Source organism: Cricetulus griseus, chromosome 3 (genome assembly GCF_003668045.3).
Source record: "Cricetulus griseus strain 17A/GY chromosome 3, alternate assembly CriGri-PICRH-1.0, whole genome shotgun sequence".
NCBI classification, from domain to species: domain Eukaryota; kingdom Metazoa; phylum Chordata; class Mammalia; order Rodentia; family Cricetidae; genus Cricetulus; species Cricetulus griseus.
The window spans coordinates 108,704,439-108,723,370 of record NC_048596.1 but is presented as its reverse complement, the minus strand read 5'-3'; the positions used below and the strand labels follow the sequence as shown (position 1 = coordinate 108,723,370).

Here is an 18,932-nt window from a genome sequence, read left to right as displayed (position 1 = left end):
CTGCCCCTTTTTAAACTAGCTGCATTCATCTACCCATCCACCACCTTCTCAGTGCCCTTGTGGCACTTGTCTATTAATGTGTTGGATTGGTGGAAGGTCATGGGGAATTGCCCCGGCACATCAGCCTTTGTGTACTGCTATCTGACTTGGTCATGCTATCTCTTTGCTAGATCACTTACTTTACTAAGCCTTTGCTTCTGTTAAGTCCCATATGTATTAGGGGAAACTCTGCCATGAAATCCAGGTTTTGTGACTTTACTTCATCCATAAAATCCATTGCTCACTTCCTCATTTGTATCTGATCTTAGATTTAAGTTTGAAATGGATTCATTTCTTCAAGTTTAAGTTGTGAACCTCGTGTGTGCCTGTACTCTAGATGTCTTCAAGGGTCCTAATAGATGCCTTTGTCCTTTCTTATGCTGCCCTTACATTCCTTGCTCCACTATTACTTTTGTTTTTGTGCCTTAGCATGGCTGGACCCTTCCTGGCAGTTTGATCTTATAAACTTCCTTCCCTGCCTGCCTTAAAAAGCTCTTGACTGTGGAGCCATGATTTATGCTTCCTACAGGGTGAGGTTTTAATTCTCTGAATGATTGTTTCTTTTGTAGTTCCAATGTGGTGGATCCAGCTTCCAGTATGATTGATATGTCCCCCGAAAATACAAGGAATCCAGCTGTGTCTCTGCCCAAGGTAGATCAAGCCCAGGCATTTAAAATGTTGTTATTGGCAGGAATGCCATTTTCCTCATCCTATCAAAGCAAAACAAATACAGAGAATCTTGTGATTCATTTTATGTACTATATAATAATTTGGTTATTTAGTTTAAGAAGTCACGCCTGTGGTAGATAAAGTTGATAATTTTGTTTGTGTTGCTCAAGACCCAGATTTCTTTCTGTCCTTGAGAGTTAAAATGTCTAGGGACTGGAGAGATGACCTCAGTGATTGAAAGAGTTTACTGCTCTTGCAGAGGACATGAGTTTCTTAACTGGTAACTCCAGCTCTACAGAGATCCAATGCCTCTGGCTTCTGTGGCCATCAGGATGCTCATATATGCCCAAGTACATGTATATAATTAAACTTTAAAATTGTTTTTAAAAGACCCAGGTGGTGGCCCATCATTTAATCCCAGATGGCTTTGGGATGTGGAAGGGCAAAGAAAGTAGGATCTCTGTGATTTCTAGGCCAGCTTAGTCTAGAGAGCTAGTTCTAGGCCAGCCAGGGCTAGGTAGTGAGACCCTGTCCCAGAAAGTCAAAAGTAAAAAGCCTATATGGTGCTGCCATTCTTAGGCTATTGAAAATGGCTTGTTAGTTCCACCATAGCTCTTATTATTAGGCATAGCTTCTTACATCTCTATTAGAGTTCTATTTCCAGGAAGGAATTACCAATTTATGAAACTACAAACAATAATCATTTGTAGTCAGTCTTGTATTAATACAAAATCAGAGGCAGGGAATATTGTGAACCCTAAGTCACTCTACAGACTGTAGAGGAAGCCCTCATTTCAAAACAACAACAAAACCCAGTCTGCATGTACTTATACCTTTGCTGTCATTGTAACTGGCCATAACAACACCTGCAAAGTACTTCAAGGTGACTGTGGTTATTCCCAACAGCTGTAATCTAGTATAGCAACTAGTATGGTAGGAAAAGCCCTGATGGGAATCTGACCTGATTAAAAAAACCTAGGACTGAAGCCGGGTGGTGGTGGTGCATGCCTTTAATCCCAGCACTTGGGGGGCAGAGGCAGGTGGATCTCTGTGAGTTTGAGACCAGCCTAGTCTATAAGAGCTAGTTCTAGGACAGCCTCCAAAGCCACAGAGAAACCCTGTCTCAAAGAAACAAAACAAAAACAAAAACACAAACAAACAAACAAACAAAAACCTAGGATTGCCTTGCCCTTGGCCATGTTTTTGCTATCATTCGGGGTCATTCTTACCAATAAAAGGTGCTTCTGATCTAATTTCAAAGAACTTTGGCAATGTGTGTACAATATATAATTGTCAAAGTTCTTTGAAATTATACAATATATAGTTGTACCTATGTTTTCCTATGATGTATAGTAATATTATGCTAACCAAATTAAACATGTCAGATAATAGACTAGACTGTTTAAAGCTATCAAACATGTAAGCATAAGCATTTGCTAATGCTGGATTGCTGTTATGACATTTAAAGCAAGTTTAATAAACATTATTTTTCCCCAGCAAAGGAAGAATCCATTTAACAACTCAAAGCTGCCAGAAGATCACTCACCACAACAAACCAAAAATGAGCAGTCAAAAACTGGAAAATCTGGTTTATTTCAGATTTCAAAAGAGGGTAAATATTATTTTTCTGGACTAGCTATTTTTATCCTTGTTATCCGTGCACTGGGGGAAATGCTCAGAGTTCCTTTCACTAAAATAACTCCCCAGAGAAAGTGAGAAGTCTTGATGGCTTTCTTCTGCTGCTGTGTCCATGGACTAGTTATTAGGAACTGTATGTCTGTGCATTCCAGACCTGGGACTGCCAATTGTTAGGTGACCTTCATGCTTCGAGTTCCTTCATCAGTTACATGGGAAACTTTTGGACCAAAGGCCTGTAGTCTTTCACATAACAGTATTTCTTGCAAGCCTACCATGTGCTGACACAGTTGTCTGTTTAAAATTAAGAGGTTGGAAAGAATTTAAAGTTACTCCAGGAAGAAATGATAAGGCTTGCTGCTCAGAAGTATTTGAACAAGTGTGTGTTTTGATTTATTTAAGTTTGTCACTTGTGAAACTTTTCATGGCAAGAAGAGGAAGTGCTGGATAATTCTATTCCTTCAAATGCAACTGTAAGAAGATATCTTTCACTGAAAGTCAGCCTAGGATGATAAATAGTTGGACAGTGATCCAGGGCCTTCAATTAGCCTGTCTTAATAAGTTTCTCCTTGGGTACACTTTATAATACACAAATAACATGTAGCCTCTGACATGATTAACATCTGCCCCCAGACTGGTATGTTTTTTTTTTTTTTTTGTAACTATAAAGTATGATTACTTTTCTATTGCTGTGAAGAGACACAATGACCAAGGCAACTAATAAAAGAAACTTTTTAATTTGGGAGCTTGCTTACAGTTTCAGAGGGTGAGTCCATGATCACCATGCTGGGAATATGACAGCAGGCAGCCATGGTACTGGAACAGTAGCAGAGAGATTATATCTTATTGGAAAATAGAGAGCAGGGAGAGAGAAAGCTAACTGGGAGTGGTGGTCTTTTGAAACCTCAAAGTTTACTCCCAGTGACATACCTCCTCCAACAAGGCTACACCTCCTAATCCTTCCCAAACTGTTCCATTGAGTGGGAGCCATACATTCAAACTACCACACACATGACTACTTTGGTACATCTTTGTCATCCACAGTCAATTTGAGTTTACATCAAGGTTTCACTCTTGGTGTTCTACATTCCATGGCTTTGGCCAAATGTTTAATGACATGTGTTCAGCACTGTAGTGTCATAGAATAGTGTTATTACTGTAGAAATTGTCTGTGTACCAATGCATGAGCCTGTATGTTCTTTCCCCATTAGGTCTGCATTTATGCAGCTTCTCTTTTTATCTTTAATGTTTCCATAGTGCTCACTGAATACAGACTAAAGCTTTAAAGTGTAGAGTTTCTCTCCACTTAATATATCACTTAATATGTTTTAATTTTCAGGTGAATCATCAGAATCAAAAGAAAAGACATATATTCCAGATATTTCAAGTCAGAAGTTTGAGAAACCAAAGCAACCTGAGTCTCTGGCACCTGAAAATGGGTCTCAAATCAAAGCTCCAATCCCCAAGGCCAGGAAATTGATCTACAAATCAAATGACTTAAAGGCAGACAATAACCAGTCTTTTCCTATCCAAAGGAGGGACTCCCTGAATGCCAGAGGTGCGCCAAGAGGGATCCTGAAGCGCAACTCCAGTTCCAGCAGCACGGATTCAGAAACTCTCCGTTTAAATTACAACTTTGATCCAAAAAACAAAACTGTATCACCTGGCCTAACCATCCACGAGAGAATTTCTGAGAAGGAACATTCTTTAGAAGACGACTCGCCCACAAACTCGCCGGAGCCATTAAAACATGTGAGATTCTCTGCTGTGAAGGACAAACTTCCTCAGAGTCCTTGGCCTGGTCTTAGCCAGGAAGTAGGAGAATTTACTGTTTTAGAATCTGACAGGTTGCAAAATGGAACAGAAGATGCAGGGGGCATAGACAAGTTTCAGGATCACCAAACGCTCTCCCACAAAAAACCTTTGTCTCTTTACCAGTCAGTGTCAAGCTCGAGTGTTTCCAAAATGGAAACGCACCAGCCAATGTCTTCTGGGACTGTTCCAGGTGATGGGCTCCCTTGTCACTCAGACAGTCTACCCACAAGACCACAGCCTGTTGAGAATCCACTCATCATCAATGAATACCAAGATAAATCCCCATATGTAACAAGAGGAGAATCAGAATCGTCCAAAAGCCCTGCAGGTAAGAATTGTCATCGCAGTTTACAAAAGCTGGCCCACCCCATAGCTTGAGATGGCCAGGCCAGCTATCACTGTAGAAGACTAGGTTTCCTTTAAGCATTCCAGCTACAATTCAAATAGCTGTTACTGAGCATGGATTTGGTGACTAAATCATCACTGTTGCCAAAAGAACCAGACTAGTTCAGTGTCTAGCTTACATTTGAGTTCCCTTACATTTGATCTTAAGGAATATTAATGATGATGATCATGATGATGATTATGAAATCAGCCAGGTGTGGTGGCTCAGGCCTTTAGTCCTATTACTCAGGAGACTGAGGCAGGAGGATCTCTGTGAGTCTGGGGCCAGCCTGGGTCACATAAAGAGTTCCAGGACATCTAGAGCTATATAATAGAGACACTCTGTCTCAAAAAGAACAAAACAAACAAATCACTTGTATAAATGACAATGTTTTGAGTTAAATAAAAGTGTGAATAGAGGGTAGGAACTAATTCTGATGTATTTGTACAGAGTAAACATACCATTCACCTAATGTAAGGCTGAGAAACCAGACTTATGAGGCGGGTGTCCCTCAAACTACCTTTTCATGTCCCTTCTAGGTGATTATATCATTCCTGGACCTTGAAAAACATAAATTGGAAATATAATTGTGTATTTTCTCCCATCTTAAATAAGTCTTCATCCCATCCTAAGATAATTTTTTAAAGTCATAAGATTTTAAAACAGCAATAATCAAGTTTCTAATTCTTTTACTTCTCTCTTTGTATTAGGTTAATTCTGAAGTACGTTAGCTTAGCCCTATAGTTCAGTACTCTTTTAGGGAACAAGGTTCCTTTCTCTTTGCATGTCTAGATTATTTGAATATAATGGAAGTTCTTTTAAAAATAGCAAGTGCTTCTTTAAGCAATGAGAGAATTCATGTGAAAAGAAATTACTAATGGTAGACCACACTTTAGCAAATAATCATGAGGCATTTAAACCTGTGGTTCTCAATCTCCCTAAGGCTTCAACCCTTTAATACAATTCCTCATGGTGTGGTGACCCCCAATCATAAAGTTATTTCATTGCTACTTCATAACTATAATTTTGATGCTGATATGAATTGTAATATAAATATCTGATATGGAGGACATTTGTTATGCATCTCCCATGGGGGCTGTAACCAATAGGCTGAGAATCACTGACTTAAATGTTTGTCTTTAGGATAAAAAAATTGGGGGATAATATTTCTCTTTGTTATAATGTATAATGAGAAAATAATAAGGCTTTCTTTGTTTTCAAAATACATCTGCTTCCTCACAGACTATCTTTGTAATTTTGTATTTAGGTATTTGCCCTGGCGGATTTTAAAATCATGATTGATTGATTACATTTTTGGAAGAAAATACTGTCATCAAAGCTCTTTTTGATTGGCTAATGGTCCTCCTAATCTTAGAGAGTACTTATATATAAGGGTTATACCCGTTCACTAAGAGCTCTTTTTACTGTTTGATTACTGAAATACCATATACAAGAAGGAACATTCAAAGAGCCCCTGTAAACATGTGACTCCTAAGGGCTTGGTTTTAGTTGTGAGCTTCAATGAAACCAGTACTCAACTTATTTTTCCAATGAAAACAACACAAAGAATTCTTCTGAGAGTAGAAAATACAACTTGCTATTTTAAAAGAACTACTCCTAATTCCTAATTCTTTTCTTTTTTTGTTTTGTTTTTTTGTTTTTTTTTATTTTGTTTTTTGTTTTTGTTTTTCAAGACAGGGTTTCTCTGTGTAGCTTTGGAGCCTATCCTGGCACTCGCTCTGGAGACCAGGCTGGCCTCGAACTCACAGAGATCTGCCTGCCTCTGCCTCCTGAGTGCTGGGATTAAAGGTATGCGCCACCAACACCCGGCCTCCTAATTCTTATGTAACAATTTTATATGTAAAATACTTAAGAATCACACACAGAATTTTTTTGTTAATTTTTTATTTGAATTAGAAACAAGATTGTTTTACATGACAATCCCAGTTCCCTTGTCCCTCCCATCCTCCCCTACAACCCCTTCACCACCCACCCTCTCCCCCTTCCCGACCCCCCCCACAACTAAAACCCTACCTATCACATATCCTTTCTGCTTCCCCTGGATGGTGAGGCCTTCCATAGGGTGTCATCAGAGTCTATCGTATCCTTTGGGCCTAGGCCCATCCCCGACACACAAAATTTTTTAAATGCTCATCTGTGATATTGCTGCTCAATGTTAACTTCTGCTAACTTGTAGCTTTACAGACTTCTATTTTTAAGATTTGCTTTTTTTTTTTTTTTTTTTTTTTTTTTCCCGAGATAGGGTTTCTCTGTGTAGTTTTGGAGCCTACCCTGGCACTCACTTTGGAGACCAGGCTGGCCTTGAACTCACAGAGATCTGCCTGCCTCTGCTTCCCGAGTGCTGGGATTAAAGGTGTGCGCCACCAACGCCTGGCTAAGATTTGCTTTCATTTTTTAATGTATATGAGTGTTTTGCCTGTTTCTATGCTTGTATACCAGACTGTGCAGGCCATAAGAAGGTGGTAAATCCTTGAACTGGAGTTACAGATGACTTTGAGCCACTATGTAGGTGCTGTAAATTGAATCTAGGTTTTCTGGAAGAACAGCCAGTGCTCTTAACCACCGAGCCATCTCTAACCCCTATACCCAAGACATTTTTGTTTGTTTGTTTTTAGCAAGAGTTTATCACCAACATTTCTCCCATTGTTAAATAGTCTGTTAACAGACACATAAATTTTAAGACTGTCACAATTTTTGACAAATATTTAATGACACAATGTGTGGAAGCTGATACCTACTTTGTATCAGTATTATGCAAATCTCTTACGTTTTCACATTTAGTCAGAGTTGATTAAAATGAAGAGAATTTTATAAACTGATATGGTTTTATTGGGTCTGAAAATGTGGCTGACTTCATGAAAAATTCAGCATTTCTTGTGTTAGGAACTCCCCTCTCTATGTACTGTGTAGCTTAGCATTTTAAAACAAGTATCAGAGCATCTGAGTCTTCACTACTGAAGTAAATGCTAATGACTTCTTATAAAATGCCTGTGTTCCTTTAGATGGACATACTGTGTACCATGTGACTCAGGGTCATAGAGCATGCAAACACCCTTCTTTAGACCCCTAGCAGTTGGTTAGCTAACAAAAGGAACCAGTTCAATTGACTTGGCTTACAGAAGTAACTTCTGACTTACAAATGGCAGAAAGAAAATGGGAAATAATGGAAGAGGCTGTTCTGATTAGAGTTCTGAAACTCCAGCAGGCAGGCCAATCACGAGGACAGCAAAAGTTTGCCCCAATTCTTGGGCCCTGGTTTCTGAGATTCTGATTTAATACACCAGGAGTCAGGCTCAGGAATGTGATTCTTCTTGTCTTACCAAGTGTTCTGGAAAGAATTTGTTGTTTAGTCTTACTTGAAATTTGTTTTTCTAACTCCTGAAATGAGTTTGAGCTCCTCAAAGCTGCCTCTGTAGTTAATGACAATCTCCTATGGGATGAATAAAGCCATAAAGCCAATATGGTGTACCTTTTTGGATTTTCAGTTCTATATAAATACTTGGAAGTTGGAGATTAATCCTTACAATATATTGTGGAGTGGAATGTAAAACTCACATGATTTGAAAAACATAATCCATGGATCCCGAAGACATTTCCCAAGAACTTCACACTACTTTGAAGGGTCTACATCTGCCTTCCTTTCCCATTTCATGCCTCATTCAATAGAATAATCAATTAAACTATTTTATACCAAACTCCCTGAAAGACAGTGGTATGAGTAGCTGATATTGTAGGAAATGCCCATTTTCGATGAGAGTATAAATGATTGAATAATGGTCTTGTAAGCATTATCTTATTTAGAAAAGCATTTCTATGTTACAGATGAACTGACCCCTTGTGTCAAACCCGAGTCATCTCAGATATCAGATCACAGTTTTAGAGATCATCAGCAAGGTAAGCCTCTTCTCATGGCTCTCAATGCTCAGACATCCTGGCACTCAGGTCCATGTGCTACTGAGATAAGGAAGACAACTGATGATTCCATATCTAAAGTTCTAGACTGGTTTAACCGAAGTTCTCATACAGAGGACAGTATGTCATCCCTCCAACATCTCCAGGGGCTAGATCTCAGACAGCAAACACTCTCAGAACCACAGACTGCTACTGCCTTGATGATAGACAACAACTGTCTAAAAGAAGATGTCTCAAAGGTCCTACCATCCTCTAAAATTAAATTGAAGCCTGTGAGGTCTGATTTGACATTCCAAGAAGAGGGAGATGTGCGGCTTTCTGAAACTTGCCCAGACAGTGATGTCCTTCTCAGATATAACTCTGCAAATTTGGCCCAACAACGCACCCTGAAGGAGGATCCAGAAACACTGCAACCATCTGAAAGCTACAGAATCCCCAGTCAAATGCGTGGCAGTATGGATTGTAGCCGAGGTTCAGAGAGTACAGGAGAAGGATGTGGGACGGTTACTCCAAATGGTAGTTACCTCCTCAGTTCTCTGAAAAGATCTGAAGCAGAACCCCAAGTTCCATGGAACTCTAAGCATACTGACAGCTTAGGTAAAGAAGAACCCAAGTTTCATGTGCCCCAGAAAAGTAAAGGGAGCACACACATGAATGTTGACGCTTCAGTAATTGTTCTAGAACATAATTCAAAAGGTGATGTGGAGGGAAAGATAAAAACCAGAAATACTTCCATCCTAAAACCATCTCTAAGGCCAGAGTATAGTGAGTTGCCACTGGGTACTGCTAACAGTGGATCTTCTTGTAAGAAGCCTGAGGGCCAAGAAGAAGCTGGTGAGGGCCCCAAAAACCAAGTGGTGAGAGAGAAATACAAGAGAGTAAGTGACAGAATATCCTTTTGGGAAGGAGAAAAGACTGGTGCTAACATAAAGGCAAAGGAACTCAAATCTTCTTGCAGCCAGGAGCCATCTTCTGCTAAAGCTTACAATCCTGTGAAGTCACAGGTCATGCTCATGGGAAGTTTATCTCCAGGCCAGAGTGACTATGGTCAAGTCACTGCTAAACGAGTGATCCTTGATGAGAACAACCAAACATCCCATCTCTTCAGTTTTTATTCCTCAAATGAACCTAAAACAACCAGACCCCCAATATCAGGTCCATTCAAAAACCATTCTTCAGCTGACCAATCAGATAAAGTATCTCCGCTTCAAACTACTGGCCACGAAATACACCCTTCTTTGGAGAAAGACAGATTTGCAATTGATAAATCAAATGCCAACTTTAAAGTTCTGTCCCTAAGAGAGAGAATGGATGAACCCAGTACAGAACAAGTCTATAATCATTCTCAATTTGAGAATTTGAGAAAGTTTTGGGGCCTGGGAGCTAATCTGAACAATAAAGATAAAGGTGAGAATAATACTGCAACAAACAAACAGAAGTCTGTGCCATTTAATAGCCAGAAATCCAAGGAGTTTGACAGCATAGAATCAAGAGAAAATACCCATGAAGTAGAGGAAAGGAGGCATTTAAGACAGGGAAATATTACGGCAGCCAAAGAGACGGAGAAATTAAATTCAAAGTGCACACTCCAAGCACCACCAGATGAGACCATATTTCCACAAAAACCATCCAGAAAGTCCACTGATCATTTGGTAGAAAATGAACCATCAAAGGAAAACGTGGAAAAAAATATGGGATGTTTTGTTGCTCCAGTGATTAAAGAGAAAAATGATCATTCAGATAAAGAAATTCAAGAATCAATAGTGAAAACAGGCATTTTGCCTAAAGTCTCTAAAGACACGTTCAATGATGGGTTACAGAAGTTGCTGGCAGAAGACACGTTGCCAGCAATCCAGACTTCTGGCAAAAAAGTTCATGAACAGCAAGTGCTCCAAGTAGGTGTTTCTGAAAATAGAACATGGTCTCCAAAGAAAAGTGTTACTGAGGATGAGGAAGATGTCACAGAACCCAAGAATATCCCCAATGAGCATCTAGATGAAGTAGCAGCACTTCCAAAGTTTCAACAGAACACTAGTGTAGATGAACTCCTGAAGGAAGCAACTAGAACTTCATCTACTCCCTTCCAGTCTCCATTGGAATCTGTAACTGCTAGACCCAACTACCCATCTAAAGATGGCAGATTGTTTGAAAAGTGGATCAAACAGAAGCACAGTCCTTCAGGAGATCAGAGAGAGATAACAGCTCCCTTTCCACAGGGTGCTGAAACTACAGAAGATACAGCTCTTGCCCAGAAGGCTGAATGTTTTAACACAGAAGGTATGCCTCAGGCAGTTGCAGAAAGGTCTCCTCCATTGGCTCAGCCTTCCCATTCTTTTGTGGGAGTTTCTAATTCTCCAGAAGATATGACTTTATCTCAGGAAACTCATCTCGGATCACAGGATGGCACATTGCCTTCTCAGAGGGAGATTTCAGAGGCTATAGAGAAAGTTGTCCTTCCCTCCAAACCAGCAATGACTGACATAAATGCTGTTTTATGGAGGCTACTTAGAGAAGCTGAAGAAATGAAAGCCAAACTTCCTGAGACAGTGCAAACAGGTCCTCAGAGAGTGAGCCCTCCTACAGATGCTGTTGTTTCAAATAACAAGGACTTCCATTCCTTTTACACAGTACCCGATACAGCTCGTGAAGGTCAATCTTACGTATCTGCTGGAATGTCACCATCAGAAAATCTCATTAGGTCACCTGTTTCAACTATAACTCAGAGTGGCCAAGAGCTACTTCAGGACGTGGCAGAGACAGTGAGGGAAACGGTTATTCCACCCAAGTTAGAGTGCCTAGAATTTAGGGCTGGCTTGGAAAAACTGCGGGAGGAGACACTAGAAACTTCCCTGTCAAAGGATGAGGATACAGAAACTATTTGTCCATCAGCTGTAACAGGTGGTTGTGAGGTGTCCCAGCAACTTGCTTCTGAACTCCATCCTAAAGAAATACAAGAAACTGTAGAGAAGACTGAGGCTACCTCAGTAACTGAGAGTACCTTTGATGCTGGTTTTGAGAAACTTCTTAAAGAGATGTCTGAAGGGCCTTGCCAGCTCCAGCCATCAGCTAAAGAAGACACTAGGAAGCAACAGACTCCACAGGCAGAGCAAGACAGGGTCTTAGGGGAAATACCCCATCTTTATCTGGATGCCTCAGGAACCTCTAAAATGAAGGTTAAGTGTAATGTTTTGGAATCTCAAGTCAATCAGTGTGATAAACTAGTAGGAGGAGATGAAGCTGTGACTGGTCCATCAATAAATGTTCATGGTTGCACAAGTGGGCTTGGGACCTCTGAAAGTTCACAACTTTATGAACACTATGGAACAGGGATCATTGAAACTGTACAATCTGTAGAGGACAGAGGCAGAGAAACAGCTGTTGCAGGAGGAACATGGGTTCCCCAGGAACCTGGCTTTGAAGAAGCTCCTAAAGAAGTTAGTGTGTCCAGAAATAAACAATCCACTGCTTTCCTGGAAACAACAGGAAAACCTACAAAAATGAGTGGGGTTGAATCAGAACTAGCAACAGCAAGTAAGAGACAAGAAAAAGAGCAAAGACTAGAAGCAAGCTCTGAATCTGAGTTTTCAGATGGGAACAGCAGTTCCAATGGGGAGAGCTGGAGAAATACCTCCAGTGAGTGTTTTGGAATTTTTACTCCATAATGAGTCTGCTTTATGGGACATGTGTGTAAAGGATGACTTTTTTAAAGATTGGGGTCAATTGGTATTCCCCCATAAGGATATTCTTTTTTGTTTGATTTTTTTTTCTTTTTTTTTCTTTTTTTTTAGTTCTCTTAAACCTCTCTTAATTAGAAAAAGCCATTTCATCTAGAGTCTTTATTTGGATAATTTGTATAAAAACAGCTTTCTTCCAAGGCTGTGTTTCAGAATCTAGAAAACTTTTAGATTCCAACAGTATTTTTAAATAACTTCTTAGGGGATTAACACCAGTTGTTTTCTTGGAAATAACTAGAATTTCTTAGCTGACACTCCTCACCAAAATCTCTAGTAAGAGTCACATTGGGAAAGCACCACAGATGGATACAAACTCACCATTTAGGACCAGTGCTTTAGCATGTGTGCATCTAACATTGAGGACCAAAATACAAGGCAGCAACTTCCCTATCCTTGGATAACTTTGTGCTGTGGGTCCCCCACCCCATATTTCTTCCCTCTCTCTTTCCATTTATCTGCAGAATCATCTTCCCCCTCTCAAATATGTTTTCTGTCCCATGAGCTCACCTGATCCCACCTAAGGGCATTGGCTAGCCCTGCTGCCTTGGCTGACTTGTGAAGGCTCTTACTCAATGGCTACATTCATCCCAGCACACCAAGGGTTCTGCTTTTAGTCAGGCCATAAAACACCAAGCTTGTCTCGGTTTGATCAACTCTTGGACATTTTGGCAGAAAAACTCCAGAGCAAACCTGAAATTTGAAGTTACCTGATTAGAGTAAGGAGGCTGTGGAGGATGCTCCCTGGCTGGAACATTTTAACCAAAGCTGCTTAACCGCAGTTGATCATCATCTTTCTGGTTTGACAGTGTCAGTGGAAGTAGATGAGCTTTACTAAGTGGTTGGCTGGTGAGGTATGAGTTCTTTGGCAAGTAGTGATGGCATCTTTTCTTGACTACTGACCTAAGTATGGGATTCCAATCAATCAAGCTTAAGTTCTTTTAACAAATGTTGCTAATCAAAAAAGTAAACAAGAAAAGTGAAATATTTTCTAAAACAAAACATACACAAGGATAAAACCATTTCACTAACTCTGTTGAGGTATTCTCTTACTAAACTGCCTTTTGAGTTTAGAGGGTAAACTGGCCTTTGGGGGATTTGTGAATTTGTACTTAGTATAGAAACTTTAATGTATGTAACCATTCTTGCAGTACACTAGCATCTTACTGACTCAACAACAATCAGATATCTGAGTAAGAAACAGTATTGATCACAGGCAGAATCTAAGAGGATATATTTAAAATTATGAGTCACTCATGGTTTTTATAGCCTTTAAAACTGACAGGCAGGAAATAATGGAATGCATTGGGAAGAAAGTTACTTAAGGGTTAGATGTGATGACTGGACTTGTGACTAAGATCTTCACCAACTACTATTTTAATGTGTTCCTGGGGGGTGAAAGGGACACTGTTCCATGCTCTAATACTTTTGGAATACTGGGTAATTGTGTATTATAAACAAAAAGCATCCTAAATTTAATTTGTCTTAGAACCCATTTGCTGAAGGATGAATATTAGGTACATTGGGCAGATCTGGAACACATTTCAGAAAATTAGTTTCTAGAGAAGTGGCTCATTGATTGATTGATTGATTGATTCAGCTCATATTTTTGAAGTCTGTATGATTGTGATTTTTCTAGTCATGAAAATACTCAGAACTTATCCATGATGGAGTCTTCAGTGTTCAAGTGAAAATATTCAGGATGTTTAGAATATTTGTAAACTTAGATGTATTTAAGGATTGTTCTTATTACATGATGCCCTCTTTGTTTTTTCCCTTAGGTATAAATGTATATATAATAATATATAAATATAATACATAATGTGTTACATATACTAATTATAAAGGGTCTATATATAAATGAAAAGATTTTTTTTTTTTTTTTGGTTTTTCGAGACAGGGTTTCTCTGTGTAGCTTTGGAGCCTATCCTGGCAGTTGCTCTGGAGACCAGGCTGGCCTCGAACTCACAGAGATCCACCTGCCTCTGCCTCCTGAGTGCTGGGATTAAAGGCGTGCGCCACCAATGCCCGGCGAAAAGATAATGTTTATAGATCCAAAGACATTAGTAAAATGATGAAATCTTTCCTACCCCTTAAAATCTTTAGTTAATTAAAAAGTTCATTATGCTTCATTTTTACCATTTTGTTGGTAATTTCCTGAATCTTGAAATCTAGAAAGCCTACTCCTATTGGTCTAGAGAACTCACCTATCTGAGTGCTCAACCATACACAGATGTTAAACATCTGACTCCTGCCTTCTGTGGTTTTCTGCTAACATTTTTTAATGGCCCCAAATCATTTCATACCTGTCTTCAAAAACTAGGATGTTTAATGTGAAGATTCAAACTGTGACTCAATACATTATGTGCCTAAAGTAGAGGTGTGAATAACTCAGCACTTTTGTATTAATGTGGTAACCTCAGTTCTGTTGGTTTATGCTCTCAAATAATATTTTTGAGGAGCACATTGGTAGTAGAGATATTTTAATTTCTTTTGTGAAGTAGGGGAGCCTCAATGTATAATTTATTTTCTCAACCTACGGTTTCAATGTCCTCTGGTGACAGAGGAGCTTTTGCTTTTGTAGTGTGCAGCATTCATCGGTTTTGTCTTGTAACAGGTTCAGAAGAAGAACACAGCCCTGTTTTGAAAACTTTGGAAAGGAGTGCTGCTAGGAAAATGCCTTCCAAAAGTCTAGAAGACATTTCATCAGATTCATCAAGTGAGAATAAAGTTTGCCCCACTGTCCATGTCTCACCTAAGCCTAAACATGCTTGTGCGCTCTTCTGTGGCCTCACTGCATGCTGGCATGCACCGAAGCCCCCAGTACAGGTGTCACTACCCAGTACAGGTGTCACCAGATTTGACTAGACTATGCTTTCCCAAGTGTGCTCAAGCGGCTTGCCCTGAAGTGTCTGAAACTTTGCTTTTAAAAAATAACTCATGATATTTAATTATGGGAAAAGTAGATTATTTTGGATTGTTACATCTCAGTTTGAGTGTTTAAAAATACACAGGGCTGGGGAGATGGCTTAGTCAATAAAGTACTTGGGACACAAGCATGAGTGTTATAGTTCATATTTCCAGGACCTACATAAAAGCAGGATGGGAATGGCAACATGGCTGTAATCCCAGCAATGGATAGGGAGAGGCAAAGAATCCCCAGCTCACTAGCTAATTTAGCCAAATCAGCAAGCTCAGGGTTCCGTGAAAGACCGTGCCTCAGTACATAAAGTAGAAACTGATCGAGGAAGACACCAGTCTCAACCTCTGGCCTCCACAAGCATATGCACCCTTGCACCCTTTAGGTACAAACCTATACACATATCATATGTGAATATGCATACATACAGTTTTCAATAAAAATATAAGTCAGTTTTAAAGAATTGAGGCAGCTAATAATTTTAGTAAATTTGTACTAGTAGTTAGCAAGTTGTGTAAGAATTTCTCACAAGCACCTGCCCATGAGAGGTGAATTATTATCTCCATATTATAACTGGGGAAAATGGAGTTTAGGAGGTTGAATACCTTGCTTAGTATTACATAGTAGACCTCAGGCTCAAAATAGACTACTGTCCACAGTATTTACAAAGTGACCATGTTACATATGACAGTGCTTTGTGCCTATTAAATTTTCCCATGGTATGGATTTGAATTATTTCTTGACTTCAAGAACTTTTCTTTCTCTTTTTATCACTTCTTTTCAACCTACCTACTTCTTTTAGCATTAGCCAAAAGACTAACAAGAAGTGATATATCAGGTACTATTTCACAAAGGCTGATGGTGAAGAGGGCAGGTCTTCAGATGTGGCAGAATGTACATTGGGACTCACGTGCCAGACCAGTGGATTTAGAAGCCATGGCCTCTGGAGTTTTGTTCTAATATTTTGAAGCTATGACCCTGTCCTGGGGTTGCAGATGGTCATGAGAAAATTTATTAAATAGAAGTTAACCACTATCAAGCTCAAATGATTGCTGACATTGTTGAGCTTAGGATATGGTTTAGGTATTCACAATTTAAGATTTTAAACAAAAACCAGAGTTTAAACAGAGTTTAAACAGAAAGAAAGAGCTCCTTCCCTGAAACAATTCCTAAAATTCTAAGATTCCCAGGGCCTGGCAGACATATTTCCAATTCAGATTGCAGCTAGAACCCTCCCAAGGGTCTTGGAATTTCAGGGTTGGAAGGGACCCTGAAAGGTCACTCATTTCAAACTCTCTCAGTAGCAGAGTTCCCTCTAAAGCCTCCTCAACAGGTGGCCTATCCCATATCTGCCTGAATGCTTCCAGAAAAGGCAAATCTAGTCCTTTGTTAGACAGCTCTGATTGTCCTTCCTTATGCTGGTGATGGGCACCCAGAGAAAAAGAAGAAAAAGCAGCAATTGTCCTGTTCAATAAAAAGCAAAACAAAACAAAAACCCTCTTGTCTGAGAAGTATGGGGTTATTTCCATGGTATAGCTTTAAAGTCCTCAGGAATGTGTAGGGTTAAAAGAAAAAAAGCCAGCTGACGGTATTCCTCTTGCAAATACCGATACCCACTCTCACTCTAGCTTGCCAAGATTCCACTTAGCAGCTGGTCCCCAGTTCCATCTCTTCAGTTGGCTTCCCAAACAAGCCTCCCAGAGGCATATGCAAACGATGATGCACATACACAAATATTTGTTAATGACCATAGGTTTGGTAAGGTGTTAGTCATGGCCAAAGTCTTGCCCTCTGCAGAAGGATAGAGAGGCTGCTTCAGCCCTGTGCTTTTCCCTACTGTCAGCGGATTGCTTGCTCTGAGCTAACCCTTTAACCCATGGGAGTCAGTGCATAGCCGTTTGCTGATGTGAGCCGCATCGAGCTGAAATGGAATCGCCTGCTAAGACACTGACTCAAGTAGCTAATCTAAAGAGAAAGTATTTGGGGGAAGACATCTTGGTTGCACCCCTCACCGCATCTTGACTAATTGCCTCCAACTCCCAACTCCGGGGAGCTTCCAGGGACAATCTCTTTGTTCTCCTCTTGACAAGGGTCAGCCACATTAACCATTTGTTAATTTTTCCTGAACAGATCAAGCAAAAGTAGATAATCTGCCGGAAGAATTAGTACGTAGTGCCGAAGATGGTAAATATCTTTATGTATTTGCATGTCTGTTTGCTTATTGAGTTCTGGGGTGATTTGGGCATTCACCGGGATGCAGCTGTTGGATAAATAGAAGAACGTCATTTGCCAGTGTGTATCGGATAGTGCCTAAGTTGTAAAAGCATTCTGACTTGGTATGTTTAATAGTCTATATTCTTAAGGCTTCTGATGGTGATAACATGAGGATCTCATCAGAGACAGCAGGGAAGCACGAGTTTCTATAAATAGGAAATTATGTTTCTGTGGGTACGAGCTAATTGGTGTTTCTCTGACTTGGAGGAGGAGAGCGGGATCCTGGGTTAAATTGTTCCTGTATTTGATTCTCACATCTCAGCAGTTAGATCTTTTTGGGCTCAACTGATAGTCTTAATTTCAAAGGAAAGGGCTCCAGGACTAGGGTAGGAAAACCTGCCTGTGATTATATAAATGAATATGGAATGAGGGTGAGATGAATTGATTTCAAATATTAAGGAGCCAGAAGCATGCCGATAGGCCATTATTACTTTTGTTATAAAATTAACTGTGTAATAGAGCCATGGTGGGGGAAGGGGAGAGACAAGTCTGATGCTCGCAGTTCAGCACTTGAGCAAATGAATGATTTCTATTTGCTGGCAGTCCTTAATTTTTGTAAACTGCTTTTGCTATAATCATAAAAATGAGTACTTAAACTATGCAAAATGTACCACAAGAGCTTCTTGCAGATAATTTATTTTTTTACTTTTCTGTATAGTTTCCTTGTTTTACATTTACAACCACCTTGTTGAAACAAATGAGAAAACTATTTTAGTCTTTATTTTGAAGATTTAAGAAAAAAAGCTCAGAGAAAAAAGGTGACCTTTCTACAGTCATGTAGTGTGTCAGTCAGTGAGACAGCAGGGTGCGTCAACTCAGATGCTCCTGGCTCTGTTGTCCCTTCCATGGTCATGCTGTGGCTGAGTGACTTACAGAAAGGAGAACTGGGGTCCCCACACTGCATCTTAGAGTTTTAATTGAACAGGAGACCTTAAAGAAGCTAAGGAAGGATCCGACTGAAAACCTGTCAGATGAATCTTGCAGTTTCACTTGTGAAACTAGCATTTGAGTTTTACTTTCATGCCTGTTTAATCCTTAATAGAAATGGTATTTATTCTCAATGTTACTCTTCTGGCTAGATCAAAAAGCAGACCAGGAGCCAGATACAAATGAATGTGTACCAAGAAGTGAGTAGCAGGACGTTTCTCATAAATGACTAAGTGTTTCATTCTACATAGCCTTAAATGCACTAATGAACTAATCCATTAATACCACAGCACTTAATATGACTGTATTTCTGAAGCTTGCCAAAACAAGACAACAGCAACAACAAAAAACTATTTCATTCTGATAAGGGCTTATTACGAACAGTTCACTACTGCCTATCCCAAAGGAATGTGTTTTCATTAAGGGAGAATTGTATAACGTGTCTGTATACATTGTTATTGATAAGCTGCTGACTTGTCTTCCTCTCTTCTTTGAATCTTTGCTCAAAATCAAATAGGCACATTTTTATTGCAGTTCCTTTTTGTGCTGCATTATGGTTGTGCATATCAGATCTCTAACTTTTACACAACAATAGTCATAAAGC

The 18,932-nt window shown here is 39.7% G+C and overlaps 1 protein-coding gene across 4 annotated transcripts in view; it reads left to right on the top strand.

Moving 5' to 3' along the window:
- The window catches only part of Sytl2 (synaptotagmin like 2), a 61,056-nt gene that overhangs the window by 17,922 nt on the left and 24,202 nt on the right, over positions 1-18,932 (top strand). The window contains exons 4-10 of one of the 4 annotated variants that reach the window (XM_035442400.1): positions 609-690; positions 2,206-2,320; positions 3,683-4,486; positions 8,387-12,109; positions 14,825-14,926; positions 17,258-17,311; positions 18,481-18,528. In XM_035442400.1, coding sequence (XP_035298291.1) covers positions 609-690; positions 2,206-2,320; positions 3,683-4,486; positions 8,387-12,109; positions 14,825-14,926; positions 17,258-17,311; positions 18,481-18,528 — 4,928 coding nt within the window. Of the gene's footprint in view, positions 1-608; positions 691-2,205; positions 2,321-3,682; positions 4,487-8,386; positions 12,110-14,824; positions 14,927-16,900; positions 17,084-17,257; positions 17,312-18,480; positions 18,529-18,932 lie in introns of those variants that run through there. The other 3 variants (XM_035442402.1, XM_035442401.1, XM_027407631.2) reach the window with 3 other exon arrangements.